The sequence below is a fragment of the Amphiura filiformis genome, unplaced genomic scaffold, assembly GCF_039555335.1.
Source record: "Amphiura filiformis unplaced genomic scaffold, Afil_fr2py scaffold_89, whole genome shotgun sequence".
Classification (NCBI taxonomy): Eukaryota; Metazoa; Echinodermata; class Ophiuroidea; order Amphilepidida; family Amphiuridae; genus Amphiura; species Amphiura filiformis.
This window is the reverse complement of record NW_027305553.1, coordinates 279,276-299,592: the sequence shown is the minus strand read 5'-3', so window position 1 is coordinate 299,592 and position 20,317 is coordinate 279,276. Positions and strand designations below refer to the sequence as shown.

The window sequence follows — 20,317 nt, the reverse complement described above, 5'->3', positions numbered from 1 at the left end:
CAGTTCTGTTTAGATCCTGATGCAAGTCTTGGAAAATTTAATATACTAAATGCCAATATCAGAAGCGTGTCAAAAAATTTCGAAAAACTCAAAAATTGTTTAAATACATTGGACCAAAATTTCAGTGTAATTGGTATTTCCGAGACTCATTTGAAAGATAAACCTCATGATTATTTTAATATTCCTGGATACAATTTGGAATATATGAACAGGACTGGTCGGGAAAAAGGTGGTGTCTGCATGTATGTTTCTGATAAAGTAAAGTATAAACTCAGAAAAGATCTTTGTCATGCCAATTCAAATTTTGAATCTTGTTTTATTGAAATTGAATGTAAATCTAATCAGAATGTGTTAGTGGGAGTATTATATAGAGCACACACTTCAATCGACAATTTCATTACAGACATTGACCCTATTTTAAAGAAGTTAACTTTAGATAAAAAACATATTTATATTATGGGTGATTTTAACATCGATTTACTTAAAGTAGACAGTGACAGACCTACTCATGATTACCTTGAACTTCTTTACTCCTATTCATTAATACCTACTATTTATAAACCAACAAGAATCACAGAATCAACTGCTACAATTATTGATAATATGCTTACAAATAATGACAATATTATCAAATCAACAATTACGATTACTGACATAAGTGACCACTTTCCAACAACTTTATCAACCAACCTCGAAGTAGAAAACCAAAAAGTGTAAAACGAAAGACGTTATATATAAAAGAAATCATAATAATAAGAATATTGATAAATTTAAAACAAAACTATCCGACGTTAAATGGGGTGAAATTCTTGATAATATTGATGCAAATGATGACTATAATAAATTCATTGACACCTTTAATACGCTTTACGACGAATGTATTCCGTTAAAGAAATGTACTGGTAATAGAAGAAAAGAACCAATATTGCCATGGATTACAAAGGGATTGTTAAAAAGGATTAACAAAAAGAATATGTTATATAAACAATACATTCAATCTCCAAACGACAAACAATTTCAAATATTCAAAACATATAAAAATAAGTTGCAAATGCTTATTCGGAAATCAAAACGCAAATACTTCTTTACTAAGTTTGAGCATGCTAAAAATAATATGAAGCAAACATGGAAAACAATTAATAATATTATTGGACGAGGAAAGAAACAATCTGCACAGAGCAAATTTAAAGCTGAAGATGGCAGTTCTATTACCAATCCTAAAGAAATATCAAATCAGTTCAATGACTTTTTCGTAAACGTAGGCCCTAAGCTTGCATCAAATATCCAAAACACAGGAAAGCAATATTTCGCTTATCTCATTGAAAACAAGACCAGTAATATGTATATGAAGCCTATTGTTGAATCCGATATTGTAAAAATAATTGATAAATTCGACATAAACAAAGGTGGAGGCCATGACAATATTGGCAATCTAATCATTAAAAAAGTGTGTAATGAAATTGCCAAATCTCTTAATATGATATTTAATTTGTCTATATCTACTGGGATTGTTCCTGATAAATTAAAAATAGCAAAAGTCATACCATTATACAAAAAAGATGATGCCGAGGCATTCTCAAACTATCGTCCAGTTTCTCTCCTACCGTGTTTTTCAAAAATTCTTGAAAGGTTGGTTTTAACAGATGTACGGATTACATTGACAATAAGCAAATCCTTAACCCCAAACAATTTGGCTTTCGGTCAAAACATTCCACCTTTATGGCTATAGAGCAAATGGTAGACAAAGTTACTGCAGCAGTTGAAAGAAACGAAACAACTGTTGGAATATTTCTGGACTTATCAAAAGCCTTTGATACAATCGATCATAACATACTCTTACATAAATTAGAACATTATGGCTTTCGTGGTATTGTGTTAGAATGGTTCAGAAATTATCTAAGTAACAGAAAACAATATGTTTATTATAATTCTTATGAATCAGAATCACACGATATTATATGTGGTGTTCCACAAGGATCAATCCTGGGGCCACTTCTATTTATACTCTATGTTAATGATATAACTAATGCATCTAAAGTACTCGAATTCGTCCTTTTGCAGACGATACCACCATTTTATACTCCCATAAAAACGTAGAACGCCAGACAAACCTTGTTAATGAAGAGTTAAAGGAAGTAAGCAATTGGTTTAAAGCTAATAAATTGTCAATTAATGCTACCAAAACAAATTATATGATACTTGGCACACCCAAAATGACATCGATGAATCAAGACCTGCAAATCACACTAGATCACACGGCTTTAGAGAGAGTGCATCAAACTAAAGTCCTTGGTGTACTAATAGACGAATGTCTCACTTGGAAATGTCACATAGATTGCATATCTAGAACAATTTCAAGAAATGTCGGTGTCATGAATAAATTGAAACATTTTGTTCCAAGTCGTATTTTATTTACACTTTATTGTACGTTGATATTGCCTTATTTGAATTATGGAGTACTTTTATGGGGAAATACATGTAAAACTTACTTAAATAAAATTGTAAAAATTCAAAAATGGGCTATTAGAACGGTGGCAAACGTTCACTATAGAGACCACACAGTGCCATTGTTTGCTAATTATAACATATTAAAAGTTGAAGATATGTACACACTGGAATTAGGTACATTCATGTACAGGCACTCTATAAATGAGCTGCCCTGTTCATTTGATAATTATTTTACCAAACGTTCTGACATACATAACTACAAGACACGATATGCAAATGACCTAAATCTAACCAAAAATAAGAAAGTCTTTTCTGATCATGCTATACGTACAAGAGGTCCCATTCTTTGGAATTCTTTAGATAAAAATCTGAAAGCTTCAAAATCTGTTAAACATTTCCGTAATCAATTCAAAACAAAACTGATCTCTAATTAATATAATTAATCTTTTCGTGAGCACCCCCTCTCCCTTCCCTTGTCTTTTGGTTATGTTATGTAATGTTGATTTATTTTGTTAATTTCATTTGATTTCAGGCGGGAAAGGCTAACTTTCAGACCTTTTTGGCCTTCCAGCCTTTTCCTCCATATGTACCGTGTTTTTATATATTTTTTTGTAATGTCTTTGATTTTTATGGAAATAAAAATATGAATGAATATGAAAAATATAAATATGAATATGAATATGATGATCAGTACGTCCATGTCATCATCATAAAAAAACATTCTATAGTTGTGTTCACACAGTCGGACTTAAATCACCTATTGCCGGTCTTAAATTACGTCGGTAATAGTATCGGATATAAGTGGCAGTGTGAATTAGCGTCGGATATAACTATATCCGACGTAATGTGCTTTAAATCCGACAATTTGTTCACACAGTCGGACTTAAATTACGTCGGTAATAGTATCGGATATAAGTGGCAGTGTGAATGAGTGTCGGATATAAAAAAATTACTATATCCGACGTAATGTGCTTTAAATCCGAAAATTTAAGGCTGAAGATGACCAGAGTTAAGAGCTGTTAAGACCGATCGAAACGTTACGTCTGGTAATAGTAATTACGTGTGGACATGCAGCACTATTGGGCTGTCGGATATAACTGTGAGTAGGCCTATATCACTCGCGCAAAATTTTCAGAGTCATAGGCGTAGATCCGGGGGGGATGCGGGGTAGGAAATAACTTCCCCCAATATTTTGCCAGGGGGGTGGTCCATTCAATCACCCCCCCCCTCAATGTTGACGCCTGATAATGGGTTTCTGACCAAATTAACCTCATATTTGCCCATTTTTTTTGCCCCCAAAAGTGCAAATTTTCAAGCGCTTCGCGCGCATTTATTCTACTTTTACACCATTATTTCATCAGTTTAGCTTCAAAATAGCAAAATTTTTCACGCGCTTCGCGCACAATTGAACCAAAAACTTATTCTGTCGCCAAAAGGTGCTGGATTGACTGTACTTGAATTTTTTCCAACACCACCCCCCCCCCATGTCAAAAAGAAATCTACGTCACTGAGCAGAGTAATTTACTGCGTGATGTCATCATGGCGGCAGCTGCAAAAATTAATATAAATAAACGCAATAGAGGGGTCAATTGGAATGCCAAGGGAACATTGGCTATCCTCAAAATTGGGAGAGACACGGAAAGTATTTCTGGGATAAAAAAAACGCTTTGGGAGGAGATAGCCACGTTATTACATGACAAGGGGGGATTCCCCATACGGTCGGGGGAGCAGATACATGCTAAGATAAAGGCCCTGAAAACTCTCCATCGCACCCTCCATGATCGGGTAAAAAGTTCAGGCGCAGGAGCAACTGACCATCCTTATTGGATGACCTACACGAGTTTCTAGGGGGTAGCAAATGTAAACCCTCCAGAGGGCTCAGTGGGGGGGGGGGGGGGCAGTATGGCCCAGGAAGTAGATGGAGATGACATTTATTAAGCCATAAGCATGGACCAAATATACGGAAAGAAAAATAGGGGGTGTCATAAAATATTTTGATGACCAAAATGTAGGGAGTCACAACACAACATTACTACAGATAGTGTGTTTATTTTTTCCAAAAGACTGATGCCTGTTGGGGGGGGGGGTGCAAACTGTGGGGGTCATAAAATCTTTGCTGACGAAATAGGGGAGGTATGATAATAATAATAATAATAATAATAATAACACTAATAATAATAATAATAATAATAATAATAATAATAATAATAATAATAATAGAACCACGCTATTTAGGTTTAACAATAAAATACAACAAAAGGGTTCGAACCCATGACGGTGTGATACACAAGTTGCTGCTTACTAGTTTTAGGGAAAGGTCAGTGTCTGTATACCATAAATACTATGCATACCGTGCATGCAGATCCTAACATCCAGTTTATTTCAAATAAAATATGACTGAAGTTCCATGGCAAATAATAATTTTGCACGCTTGGTTACACTTTCAACCTCTACGATTTATGATACAGACTATTTCAGTTATCAAAATATCTTTATTAGGTTTGCAGGAAACGACAGGAAAATACATAAAAGAATAAAATATAGATGATCAAAAATCCCTTTTCTAACAAAATCCTAAAACACTCTCCTAAATAATTAATATATGATCCAAAATGGGCGAATTTTTTTGGAATCTTTACAAAACTACATTTCTTTCTTATATTATCCACGTGTGGTATCCATTCAGAGCAGCATCAGGTACTTAACACACACGTGTCATACTTTCAAGGAATTCTCTATAGAAACATTGGATATGGTTTCAATTCTGGAGTGAAAATTAATCAACCGTAGTCGGCAACACACATCACATCAAAGGCTACTTTCAAGTAGATGTGTAACTACTTGAGAATAAAGGACTATGAATAGGTGCGACAGGATTACCTACGGAATTATCTCAAGGATATAATTCAGTTCTCCCTCCTTTCTTTACATCTTCTCTGGATTGTATGGACTGCACTGCGAAGGACACCGGTTCAAATTCTTTGTTTGGAACCAATCAATAATTTCAAGCACAATCTCTATACAAAAATAGTAACGGAAATGTGGTGATGACAAAAGGAACTGATTGTATGCAACCTACAGGTTAGTGAACTGAGGGTATAAAGAAGAAAACCGGGTATTATAATAGCATTAACACTCGTATGCAATTTAAGAGGATTAATAATCAATTTTGTTACGCAATATTGTTACCAATCCCAATCTAGAAGCTAGTGTTCTGGTAGCAGGTAGGCAAGCCACACCTACTGACAGCTATTGATGATATTCAGTCAATCGGATTGGCTGAATATCATTAGTAGCTGTCAGTAGGCGTGGTTAATCAGTTTGAGATTTCCCTCGACTTTCCAGGTCAGGATATAATCTAGAAGGACCCACGCCAGTTGGATTATAAGATCTACTGTCTGTTCAATTAGCTTAGATTCTTGAATTTTTAAGATATTTGAAAAAATAAAAAAATGCGGCCAAAGTCATCAAAGAAAAGTGTTAACACGGCCTTAGACCTAACGTGATATATAATTTTCAAATTGCCAAGTTCAATTTAACCCCCGATTTCTTTTCAATTTTGCCTCATTTTAGGCAGTTACTTGGGTCCACCCAAAGGGTTCGCGACCTTTTTACAAATCGAATGGGACCGTCCATTCTCAGCTTAGGGCATAGACCCTATCCAATTTAGCAAAACAATATGTAGGCCTACACCAATCTGTCCTGCCATTTCAATTGTTATACCGTTCCGGTTATTGGATAGGTTCTATAGGTGATGGTCCACCGGTTTTTGTTACACGAAATTATATGGCGCGATTGCGTTTTATGCATAACATTATTCTGAGCATTATTGTTTTCCTAAACAATGACATTAAAATTATGGATTTCGTTGTTATTTCAAATTGTTTACATTGTAAATTGAGTTTTGTTTAAAACCACCATTCCTTCCCAAGAATATCAGCATTCGCTTGACATTTTCAGATACAGTGACTTTACAAGAATTGTTTTCTGTAACCTGATTGTTTTAAATAATATTTTCTTGTACAAAAGTTCTTTTATTTCCAAATGTCCTTCTCATAGTTTGTATATATTCAACAAACAAAACGAAATAACAAATTGAAAATAAATATGTAGCTTTATAATAGGCCTACACCTTCTCATACCCATTCGCAAAATAAATAAATAAATAAATAAATAAATAAATAAATAAATAAATAAATAAATAAATAAATAAATAAATAAATAAATAAATAAATACGCAAGGAATGTATATATATAAGCTGGGCCTATTTAGAAAACTTAGTTCATAAATAATAACGTAATGTTTCAACAGTAGGATTTCAACACAGGCATACTGGCAAGAATAGCTATTTTGCTGGACAATACTTGTTGATGCGGATGGTCGAATGAATACTATCTCAGCGCATTATGACATTCGTCCCCATTGCTCTAAACGGATTGATTCAAAAAAGTTTATGGTACCCGACGTTCTACGGCTTGTTATAAAAATATCGCGGGAAAAGACCAAAATTGAAAAGAAATGAGGTTTTAAATTGAACTTTAGAATTTAAAAAGTATAAATTACTTTAGGTCTAAGGCAGTGCTAACACTTTGATGACTTTGATCACAATTTTGTATTTTTTTTCAAATATTTTAAAAATTCGAGAATCTAAGCTAATTGAACAGACAGTAGTTGTGTGACGGCTAGGTAAAGAAAGAACGAAAAAAAAAATTACCTCTTCAAATGTTAAATTTCCAATCTCTTCTCTCAACCACTGTTCGAGGTCATTGGCGTTATAAACACCATAGTTCGCCAATATATTCCAGGCGCTCCAAAACACATGTGTCACCTTCTTCCATAGACTACCTGTACCTGTAATGATATTACGCACGGTGAGAATTATGTAAATGTAATAATGTTTAAAAAAAACCAAAAGCAAAAACAAAACAAACAAAAAAGTAACGTTCACACAATCGGAAGTAAGGCAGTAATAAGTGTTTGGGTAACTCCGGTCAGAGTATGCTGCTACGACACCCTTACTTCCGACAATTATGACGCGATATCGAAGGGAGACACTTTTGGCCAGGATCGTAAATGGTGAAATAGCACAAAATCTGCCCGTGGGTTATTTTTTAACAATTTGGGTTAGTTTCAAATTTGCATTGTTAATAATGTTAAAAAAAAACTTATTGACTGATAGTTTCAGACCGGAAAATAACTGGCACCATGTATTTTTCCTTTTTCAACATTGTCAATAAAATCTGTAAAGATTTGTAAAGACCGATATCTCAGTTTACAATTTTATAATACCATAAATTTACTTACGAACTTAATATTAACTCTTAGGAACGTCTGATGTCATTGGGAAAAACGGCGCGGTGTTGTTGCGTAAATTATCTCTATATTTGATAAATTATCTCTATCATTTATTAATGTAAAACACTAATATATGAAAGCCTGCCCAAAAGTGTCTCTTTTTGATATACCACATCACAGTTTCTCAATAAGCCAAAATCATAGGCGTAGATCCCGGGAGATGGGAACAAATTCCCCAATTTTTTTGCAAGGGGTGGTCCATACCACCCCCCCCCCCCCCACTCCTGCAATGTTGACGCCTGAATATGGGTTTCTGGCAAATTAACCTTATATTTGTCTATTTTAGCTCCCGAAGTTCACGCGCATTTATTACACTTTTGCACCATATTTCATCAGTTTAGCTTCAATATAGCAAAGTTTTTCGCGCGCTTCTCGCGCATTCGTACCATTAACTTATTCTGTCGCCAAAAGGTGCAGGATTCACTATACATCAACATTGTTTCCACGGTTGTTTGATGGGATCATTTATTAGTTTTCAAACAAAACATCATGTACAACCAAATTTTAGGCTTAAACAGCTAAAAGTTATATCATGCTAACGTATACAGATGCTTTTGAGTCATTCTCAACTTTAATTTCCCCTCATTTACAAAATTATTCACTTTTATAGCATTTTTAAAGCTTTTTCGGATATAAAATGCACCTATTAATGACAAAATTGGTGGCGCTATTTAGTAATAATAAATAATACAAATAATTCCTTTTATTGTTTGATAAAATATGTTTATAAAATTTCCTTGTTGCTTGTTTCATCTATTCCAGGTGTTTTAATAGCAGTATTAATCACCTACCCCTTGCAAATAAAGGAATATGATTTAGGATAAATAGCGCCATCTATAGTTTGCATTTAGTTAAAAATGAAGCCAATTCTATATACATCAAACAACCGTGTTTCCAACCCACCCCCACCCAATGTCAATAAAAAATCTACGCCACTGGCCAAAATTCAGGGATATACGGAACAATCTCAATCATGTCATGAATAATGAGGATGATGTTCGTGAGATAATCTGTAAAACACCCAGCCCGACCTGCATTCTCGATCTTATGGCCTTATGAATACCACTTTGATAAGATTATGAATGTTAAAAGTAGTCCAAGTATTTACCTGAAAAACTAAAGGTGGTATGTAGGGCAGCCACATTGATTTTTACATACCTTGATAATCTTTTGCTTAACAAAAATATATGTACGATTGCTGTGGCTTTTTGAAATAATATATAACAATAACATTAAAAGGGAAGATCCTCATCAAAAAAACCTATTTATAGTCATATTTCATTATCATGTTATCTTCTCAGTAAATTGTAATAAATCAAGTGCCTCCCTTTTATGTGTAACATGTAATTAATTTTCATCTTATTTGCATAAAAAAAATTAAAAGGTGTTTCTAGATATAATCGCATTTTCCACAAAATGATAATTTTTAACCTTCCAAATAGTCAGTGGACCCCATTTTTAGTGGATTTCTATGAAATTTGGACATAATGTACGTCAGATCATTTGTCAAAAAAAATGTTGGAGTCAGATTTCCTGATTTTGCCCCCAATTTTGGGCATTTTTGCTATTTTGACCAAAATAAAGAATCTTTTTTTAACTGACACCAACATTTTTTAATATAACTTTTCTCTTTCATCTAAAATAAAAACCAAGTCCCTAGCTCATTTCCCTGGGTCCATAGACCATTTTGAAATTTGACATCTTCAAATCCAAGATGGCGGCCAATTAAATATGCAAATTAGGTGAAATTTTGTCTCTTTTGATGACCCAAAGGTCCTGCAGACCATATTTGGTAACCATAGCACCTTTATTAAAGAAAAGGTGAGTGAATATACATTCCATGGTGTCAACGCAGCCAAAGTATATTTAGAATCAGTCTGTCTATCGGAGATAGTCAGAAAGTACTCAACTGCAAAAATGGAGCGTAATAACAACTTTTTACTCATATTTTGTACGAATATCAATGACACGAGTGCAAAATACCCTGTGAAAACTAATACTCGTACAGTTAAAAAAATAAATATACTCCATGCTATTAGTTCAGTCAAATTAAAAAATGACCCACCATTAATTGCAACATATCCATTTATTGTGCAACTATCTCTCAACGGCTCACACAAAAACATATCAAAAGTCCCGGAAAATCCAAATAGTGGAACATTACTTAATTTGCATAAATCCAAAATGGCCACTTATGCAGGAGTGACACTTCAAAGCAACCATGTTAAATACCATAGCAATGTGTTTTCCTCGTCATAAGGAAAGTATAGTTTGACCTATCTCTGATGCAAAGTTCTTGAGTTATAGAGGAAAATGTCGAATGTCAGAATTTCGATTCTACAGGGAAAAACATAAAAACAATCTCTGGTTTTGATCAAATGGGCTCAGATTGTCCCGCTGGAAAAACATTTTAAACAAATAGTTAGCCATGTCCAAGGTAGTATGTTACCTTGGTAATATGGCCAAATAGATCAAAGTTCATTGAGCCTTCTTGACCTTGGTATATTTTGTGACGTTACTCATGTTGCAAAATAATGCATATTTTCTCATTTTGAATTATGTTTGACAAAGGAACAATTTTAGACCTAAAAAAATTTAACCTCTGACCTTTGACGTTTTTGCCTATGCATCAAGAACTGTATGTCGGAGACTGTTCAAAATGTACTTTTGACACCTTATGATGGGAGGAAAACATTGGTTTTGGACTTTAACCAAATTTAACCAACTTTGATTCCACATCTACATATGCGGCGAAGTTTGATTTGTGCAAATTAATCATTATTCTACTCCATGGAGTCTCTGGGACTTTAAATAATTATATGTTCTTTGGTAATTTTAATGCATTCCTGAAATGAATAGCGACCAAATGGAGTCTGTAGTAATTAGTGGTAAGCTACCCTTATTTTCCTTAATTTGACTGAGGTAGGTATATTGTGACATGATCTTATATCGTCGTCATGTTGTATAGCCAAGGCAAGTTATAACTATTAAAATAAAGAATAAAATGATAGTGTTCACTTCGTCGCATTATGTTTTGTTATTTTAGGAACTAAAAATAAAATATTTACCTTTCACAAGAGCGTTTAAGTCGGCGTTACCTAACTTTTCTTCAATTTTTTGCGGCGAATAACCGATAGCTGCGAAAGCTGCTGTTAAAGCACCACCACTGGTCCCTGCAAAACGTTTAATCTTCGGCAAAATTCCTAGTTCATGAAAGACCTTTAAAATGAATACAGAAGTTATTAATTGGTGGGTTTGGGTTTTTTAATTTTTTTTTTCCTCCTGCCACACGATACATTAAGGAATTTACACTTAAAGCCATTTTATAACATTTCTATAAGAAATAGAATTGCATTTTTGGTATAAAATGTTAGTTGTCATTGTCAGATATGTCCTCTTTTAATTTGGACTCAGATAGACAAGGCAATACAAAGAAAATCGCTATTTAATACCAGCGGTTCAGGTGCAACATTCAAAACGGCCTCTTTTCTTACAAAATTAAACATTGTTGCCTTAACGCAATGATGTATGACGCCATAAATTGGTCCACATGGGTAAAACAAACAGGGCTATACATATATTTTTACATTTTTACATTTCGTAAAATATTTTTTGACTTATTTTAAAAAGTATTAGAGGAGAACTTAGAAGTTGTGTTACCTGTATAGGAGCTACGTATACCTGTAATAAACACGTGGGAAAAGGGTCGGATTTTCGCCATCATACGGCGTTTTGGGAATCAGGGGTTTCACCTCTGTAAATCGCCTCATTATAACTTGTATAATGCTACGTGTGACTTTGTATATATCGGGGCTGGAAAAAGCGGAACCAAACGCTGCTGAAGAGACTACATTTTGAGTTGAATAAATCATTTCTAAAATTCTCGTATTTGTTCAAATATTCTCGTGGTTCAGTAGTAGAGTTCTCGCCTGCCACGCGGGAGGCTCGGGCTCGATTTTTTATTTTTAAAACTCATAGCTCGACCAATAAATATGGGCTCAACCGATCCAATTTTATATCAAACTTGGGCAAAAGCTCCACTACCCTCATCCAAATTAACTTTAAATTAAAATATATAATAATGAAATGATTTAAAACAAAATGGAGGTCATTTCAAGGTCAATAGAGGTCAACAAAGGTCAAATTATTTTATTAGCTAGATTATTATTAAACTTAATGCCTACATCTTTCAGGAAAGGTCATCAGAGGTCACTTCAAGGTCACGCGTGGACTTCGTAGCCTTCGTAGGCTGCACTATATCTAGTTCTTTCTTTCTTTCTTCTGTCAACCTTGACATAATTTTCTCTAGCTCCTTCATTAATTGACCGATTATAACCAAACTCGGGCAAAAGCTTCACTACCCCAGCCTTTACATTTGGGGTCAAACGTCACGCATGAGTAATTTTTGCTAAAAAATCGATCTTTACCCAAAATGCTTCTTCTTCTACAGATTACATAGTAGCGTAATGAGACTTAGTCATTGGCATTGACTATAGTTGGGGGTCAATGGGGTAAACACAGACTTAGGGTCAAAGGTCATTAAGGAGATATTTTGGCACATAACCAAATACCTTCAAAATGCTTCTTTTCCTACAGCTTACATAGCACAGAGATGATATTTGCATAATTATATGCACTGACATTAGCTGGTGGCTATAGGGTAAACACGGATTTGGGGTTCAAGGTCATGCAGGGGTCAAATAGAGTTGATTAATGAAAATCATCAGATGTGATCATCAGAATAAGGCCAAAATTACTATAGCATTGGGTGCATATAGGGTTATAATCAGATTTGGCTTAAACATGAGGAGGGGTCTGTTTTGGGGGCAAAAGGGGGTAAATTCTAAAATGTGTCCAATTCGAATGAAAATAAGTATATGTGATCACGATATGATTCAAAATATGATGGAGGTCATTTCAAGGTCACCAAAAGTCAACCAAAGGGCAAAAGGGGTCAAATTCTAAAATTCATCCAATTTAAATCTAAATTAGAATATATAATATTGATATGATTTAAAGGTCTTTTCAAGTTCATTAGAGGTCACTTCATGGTCACCGCTGGACTTCGTATCCTTATGAGGCTGCCATATATCTAGTTAAATCCGTGTCCCTTAGGCTAGTTAAATTTTAGTCCCTCAGGATACTTAAATCAGATGAACATTTATAAAATTGCTTTATAACAATCAGATGGACAGTTGAGTAAAACACAAAGCTGAGGTGCGGCCAGCATGGTCTTAGACATGGTGAAGGTCAGCATGGTCAGTGTCGGTCTGACTAGCACATGATCAAACCATATGGTCTGGGATTGGTCAAGTCAAATTCCAAGGGGAGCATATATGAGGGTGATACATGGAATTTGAATGGTCATGTTACATAATAAGGTTGTTGGGCAGCATGGGATGCACAGGGGTGTGAGTGGCGAGGGGAATTAAATGAACAATTTTTAATTTTGATGATTTCAGCACTGCTTCATCAAGCCAAATTTGCCTGATCATGACATTTAGATAACCATGGGTAGCTTTATGGACAGAAAATCAACTAGCATGGGGTCCAAAATTTAACTAGACTGTGAGACCAAAAGTCAACTAGCTTGAGGGTTAAATGCTTAACTAGCCTGAGCGACAAAATTTTAACTAGCCTAAGGGACAAAAAAAATTAACTAGCATGAGCGACAATAATGTAACTAGCCTGAGGTACAAAATTTTAACTAGCCTGAGGGATAAAATTTTAACTAGCCTGGGTGACCAACAGTTAACTAGTAAAAATAGGACGCCCTCTACTGATTTTGAATTTAACTAGCCAAATGCTAACTAGCCATATATCTCTGCGCATACGGTCTCTCTGTTAGGTCACCTACTTTACAAGAAACGCCGGGTAGCGTAACAATAAAACAGTGCAACAAAGTTTTTGGTTTGTTTGTTTGTTTGTTTTTTGCCTTTGTTTTCACAGTTCATGTCCATAAGATATCACGGGTAGCTATTCACTTTTTGTCCGAAAAAAGTACAATTTTCGGACCTTTTTTCAAATTTAGCTCGAATAGTTGTAATGTGTGAGTGAGGAAGACGGAGATGAAAAGCAATGCCGAACTAATTGACAATGCATATGACCCGGACGTGCTGGCTTCCAAGTCTGACATTTTACAGACGGTGGCAACGGCATGCACAGAGCATAACATTGGCACCCAGCGGGCCCCAGTCGCTGGAAGCAAGGATAGGTTTCAGCGTTACGCCGAATTGATAGATAACGCATACGATCCAGACGTGTTGGGTTTTAAACGCAAACCACAACACAACGACATGTACCTCTCTTATACAGACTTGACATTTAATATGGAATATTATTTTGCAAAACTCCAAGACTGGTCTGGAAGGGATCTGCATAAACCGCACGGGATAAATATTAATTGGGATGTGTCGGGAGATGGTGTAAAATAATTGTTTAACAGAAAATGTGCTTTCCATTAGTTTACATTATGGCACTCATAATGTAGTGAATTGGCCTAAAATGGCGGATTTCGGACCAAGTGCAAATACTTTACGCAAGTGCCTGCGTCGTGACGCAGTATTACGATGGCTCTCCAGCGTCTTGTGCTTTCAAGACGCAGTTCGACGATGAATTATTATATTGACGACTAATGTCTTGGTTGCGTCTTCACTGGTCCTATTCGGCATCGTCTTGCATCGTCTTGCTCAATAACAAATCTGTGGTTTGTTTGCTATCGTCAGAAATCTTTATGCAAGTGTTTATTGTAGTATTTATTTAAGTTTACTCACCGTGGGCAATTTATGGATCAGTCATTATAATCCGACAAAGAATGTAAATAGAAGGTCGTATTGACATAGAAACGTTTTAGGCAAATAGGGTTAACATGCTAATACACCAGTAGTTTCTCTTTGCAATCGATTAGAACGGTGTATATATTAAATATATACACTTTTCTCGAAATAAGCTATGTTTTAGGCTAATAATATTTTGTGATTTTATTCAACCAATCTTCTCTGATTCAACAATTATCAAAAACGATTGCCAAACTGTTCTATTTTATGCGTTATAATGTTATAAATGTATGCATTCATATACTCAGAGAATAATCTATTTACCCACTTTTAACGGCATTATATTTGTGTTTGTTTTATCATGTAGGCCGTACATTTATGTACATCAAGATTAACTGTCTGTTTCTACCGGTTTCAAATAGTAGGTCTATGCCACCGAAAAACAATGGTCCACACAGGATATGATTTCAACATCTCATAATTGATTTTTTTTTACATTTCTTTCACCTAATTTTTAGGTTCGTCAAGCTGATATGTGCGGTAGCTGTATATGGTTTCACATTGCGTATAGAAAATTAACACTAGGTGTTTAATTGATGAACACGTGTTTATATCAATTTAATTAAACCTATATACCGGAAAGTAAATGGTCGTTATAGCAATGCTGGATTTAGCTCAGAGACGGGGTTAATACATTTGGTCGGGACATTATATAAACATTGGCGCCATTCATAGCTATTCATTATTTGTATGAATCAACACACTCAAGGACACACGTTTTTGGGGTATTGTTATAGGTGTAATAAGCCGGTTGCGTAGTATGCAGGGAGTTGAGACGCAAGCGTTTCAATGAATATGATTTTTTTTATCGTCGCATGACAATCAAGACGCAGCATTTCGCAATTGGATCTTAACTTCTCAGAATGGACATTGCGTCGTGGGTCTGCGTCGTGGGCCTGCGTCGCGACGTTGAGTGTTGCGTAGACATTTTGTACTCAGTCCTTAAGGAGACTGAATTTGATTTTTGTGGGGGCAAAATTCTGAATTTGAGCACCTTTATCTGATATTTACTGAACCTAAATACCAAGAACTGAAATGCACTTGTAATCTACCAGTTTTGAAAGTGGGAGGAGCTCTAAAAATATGGCTCTTAAAAGTGGTACGCACTCAGAAAGTTTGAATGGTCCCCTGGGGCCAAATGTTATAAACTTAGTGTACACAAAGAAACAGCGTGAGTTCATTGGACAACCAGAAATCCACGCAGTTGTTTTCTTTTACCTTAAGTTTATAACATTTGACCACAGGGAGGCCATTCAAACCTTCTGAACTTTTAAGAGGCCTATTTTTAAGCTCCTCCCTTGTTAAAAAAATTGGCACATTACAAGTGTATTCAGTTGTGATGAATGCCAATTGCTGATGAAGTTTAAGAAATATCACCTCAAACCCCTATGAATTTGATACTAACAGCACAATGTTGCATAAGGTCCGAAATTGTGTCCCCCACAAAGCTAAAATTCAGCCTCCCTAAATCCGCCATTTTAGGCAAATTCGCTACATTAAGAACACCATAATGTAAACACATGGAAAGCACATATTCTATCAAACATCTATTTTACACCATCTCATGACACGCCCCAATTCATATTTAGCCTGTGTGGTTTATGCAGACTCCGTCCAGACCAGTCTTGGAATTTTGTGAAAAAATATTCCATATTAAATGTCAAGTCTGTATATAGCGAATCTTCAATCCCGCCAATCAGTTGGCTACTTTGCAACTGCTGCGCATGTTTTTCTTAACTGTTGCGTTAATGGGACTCTAGAGAAACCGCTTCTAGATACTAGATTCGAGTGCAGTGCAGACCTGCTTGACCGACGCGGGTAGGTAACAATTCCATCGTCATTTCCAGAAGTTGATTTCATCAGAAGGTTGTCTACCAGGATAATGAACAGGAATGGTGCCAACACATCACCCTGAAGCACTCCAGTTGTTACTTGGAAAGGCTCTGAGATACTGTCATCTACCATAACGGCACTATTGGAGTCTTTGTAGAGCACCTGGATGGCATTGACCACAACATGACGGACCTGTTGATGGAGTCGAAGGCTTTTTTGAAGTCCACAAAAGTGACTGTTAAGGGAAGTTGGTACTCCTTGAAGCCTTCCATGATCTTCCTCAAAATGTGTATTTGCTGAGCACAGCTGCGACCCGATCTAAAGCCAGCCTGATTGCTTCTCAGTAAAGGATCAATGTGGGGTCGGATCCTGTTCAGAAGGATCTTGTTGTACATTAGTACAATGGAAGGCTATAGCCGAGGCTATAGCCGCGGAGCTGAAAGTTACCCTTACTAGCACCCTACTACCATCTTAAGCGGCTGGGTTTCCCACTGGATGTTTTCAACATCCTTTGGGTGCTCCATGTGTTTTCCTGCTTATACTAGTTCTTCTTCCTTCTCAGCATCCAGTTGTCTAGGGAATAATTTTAGTTTTAGTCTCCAGCTTTGTTTGCATGGTAGGACAGAATACCTGTTTCAGGTACTTCTGTAGGGTAGTGACACCTGAGTCTAGGAAAATCGAGACTTCACTGATGCCGCTGAGGGGTACATACACACAGATCTCCTCGGCAGGCGACCAGGTGTATCCCCATATGATTTAGTATGGGTGGCAGCTGGACTAAATGCTGAAACCTTTCTTTTATATCCTCTATGACAGAAGGAGTGGCGACCTCTGTCTTATTCAGCCATTGACAAGAAATATGAGTTTACATTTAAGCACCAGGGTTAAAGCCCTGCTATGAAGTCTGGACCATCTAAGTCACCGTTAGACTATGCTAACATCAATGACGGTTTGATCTCAAAGCCAGTTGATACCATCCCTGGACGGACCAAACCTGATGCAGATAAGGATGGTCAAGACAAATTTATACAAAGGAAAAACACATTTACCAGCAGCACTTTCAACATCAGAGTTCTCAACTCACTAGCCAAAAACGAAGAACTTGCTTATGAAGCCGCACATTATGGTATTGACATCATATGTCTGCAGGAACACCGGATTTGTCACAGTGACTCCCTCTTGCAGGAAGATCTGAATGGATACAGATTAGGCACCTCTTCAGCATGGAAGAACCAAAGGAATGCTGCCACTGGTGGAGTAGGCTTCTTAATCACACCAAGAGCCCTCAATTCCTGCATGTCCATTATTAGTCATAATGAACGGATTATGGAAATTTTTCTGCTGGGCAATCCAACATCCACAGTTCTCTGCTGCTACAGTCCACATAACGAACAACCCGAAGAAGCTGTTATCTCCTTCTACCAAGAACTCTCTTCTACAGTTAATGCCATCCCAGCTCATAACTTACCTATAATTGGAGGAGACTTTTATGCTCAGCTTGGGCCATTGGATGCTCTCTTCACACCTGCTAAAGAAACCAATAAAAATGGCAACAACGTGAAAGACTTACTGCAGGTACATAACCTCATAGCCACAAACACAAGGTTTCAAAACCGCATCAACAGATTATGGACACATAGGCGTCCTAATGGTCAACTAGTTCAACTAGACTTTGTCCTGGTAAGAAGGAAGTGGATCAACTCAATCAAGAATTCACGTGCATACAGCTCCTTCGAGGGTGTGAACTCGGACCATATGATTGTTTCATGCAAATGTCAAATCAGCTACCGGAAATGCAGAACTTCCATGAAAGACCCAATGAAACGTATTGACTGGAAGAAGGTTACCAGAGACACCATCCTGGGTGAGCGGTTTGTGGTAGCAGTCTATAACCGCTTTAGTTCTCTACACGATGAGCTACAAGAACCCAATATTAGCACCACTTAAGATACCTTAGTTGCGGCTAATGAGGAAGTTGCACTGGAGATGATCCCTAAAAAATCAAAGCAGTCCTACAACATTGCTGCATCAGATAAAGTCACTGAAGCAAGAGATGTCTTAAAGAGTGCATCTATGAAACACAATGCTTGATCCACCCGAGCCTCACAAAAGCTCCTCGAATCGGCCAAAGTAACTCTTCATAAAGCCTACACAGAAACTCTGGAGTCCTCTATTTAAAAGAAGACGGAGGAACTTGACAACCTCCATCATGAATATAAACATGCAGCTTCTTGGGAACTCCTCCGGGAGATAACTGACACCAAATCTGCTCCTGTGGTTACAGTGAAAGGCAATACATCTGAAGAGCGTCGTGACAACTGGTTTCTACTCTTTTCCAACTTACTAGGGAAACCAGAGCAAGACGTAAACCTTAGGATTGTTTCATGCAAATGTCATGCAAATGTCAAATCAGCTACCGGAAATGCAGAACTTCCATGAAAGACCCAATGAAACGTATTGACTGGAAGAAGGTTATCAGAGACACCATCCTGGGTGAGCGGTTTGTGGTAGCAGTCTATAACCGCTTTAGTTCTCTACACGATGAGCTACAAGAACCCAATATTAGCACCACTTATGATACCTTAGTTGCGGCTAATGAGGAAGTTGCACTGGAGATGATCCCTAAAAAATCAAAGCAGTCCTACAACATTGCTGCATCAGATAAAGTCACTGAAGCAAGAGATGTCTTAAAGAGTGCATCTATGAAACACAATGCTTGATCCACCCGAGCCTCACAAAAGCTCCTCGAATCGGTCAAAGTAACTCTTGATAAAGCCTACACAGAAACTCTGGAGTCCTCTATTCAAAAGAAGACGGAGGAACTTGACAACCTCCATCATGAATATAAACATGCAGCTTCTTGGGAACTCCTCCGGGAGATAACTGACACCAAATCTGCTCCTGTGTTTACAGTGAAAGGCAATACATCTGAAGAGCGTCGTGACAACTGGTTTCTACACTTTTCCAACTTACTAGGGAAACCAGAGCAAGACGTAAACCTTGAATATACGTTCTTTAACAGCAACGTCTCTGTCGATCTCCTAATACACACTCATCCATTTACTATGGAGGAACTGCAAAAAGGTCTGAGCAAGCTCAACAAGTCAAAAACACCTGGTCCTGACAACATACCAGCCATTGTTTGGAAAAACCCACTCTTCCATCAGCAACTGCTTGATTTCTGTAATGAAACCATGAAGGGAATAAGCCAAAAGCCTTGTCAAGATCCACAATTATACCTCTCCCGAAGAAAGGGGATCTTTCACAACCATCAAATTATAGCGGTATCACACTGTCAGCACTTGTTGCCAAGCTGTATAACACTATGCTGCTCAACAGGATTTCGCCTCATCTAGATCCTATTCTCAGACGCAACCAGAATGTTTTTCGCAAGGGTAGATCAACCACATCACAGATTCTAGCCCTTGGAAGAAGGATAATAGTAGAGCTTAAAACCTCACACAATCAGGCATATATTGTGTTTGTTGACTTCTCAAAAGCTCTTGACAGTGTTAACCGGAAGGCCATGCTGCATATTCTTCGTAATTATGGGATCCCTCAGGAGATTGTGAATGCTATTGCAATAATGTATGCTGCATATTCTTCGTAATTATGGGATCCCTCAGGAGATTGTGAATGCTATTGCAATAATGTATGATAATCCTTCAAGTTTTGTACAAACAGGTGATGGACCAACTGAAGAGTTTCTCTCTACTGCTGGAATCCTGCAGGGCGACACATTGTCCTCAGACAGTCGATATACACTGACAAGTCCAAAGGGATTGACATCATGCCCAATAAGACGAGCAGAGAGAAAAACAAGTTTACATTTAAGCACCAGGTT

The 20,317-nt window shown here is 36.8% G+C and overlaps 1 protein-coding gene across 1 annotated transcript in view; it reads right to left on the bottom strand.

The window, feature by feature from the left end:
• LOC140144868 (uncharacterized protein YqhO-like) overlaps window positions 1-20,317 on the bottom strand; it is a gene marked incomplete at its 3' end in the record, with an annotated part of 35,961 nt that overhangs the window by 5,717 nt on the left and 9,927 nt on the right. The window contains exons 2-3 of the mRNA XM_072166669.1: window positions 10,873-11,023; window positions 7,164-7,300 (exon numbers count right to left, since the gene is read on the bottom strand). Coding sequence (XP_072022770.1) covers window positions 7,164-7,300; window positions 10,873-11,023 — 288 coding nt within the window. The remainder of the gene's footprint in view (window positions 1-7,163; window positions 7,301-10,872; window positions 11,024-20,317) is intronic.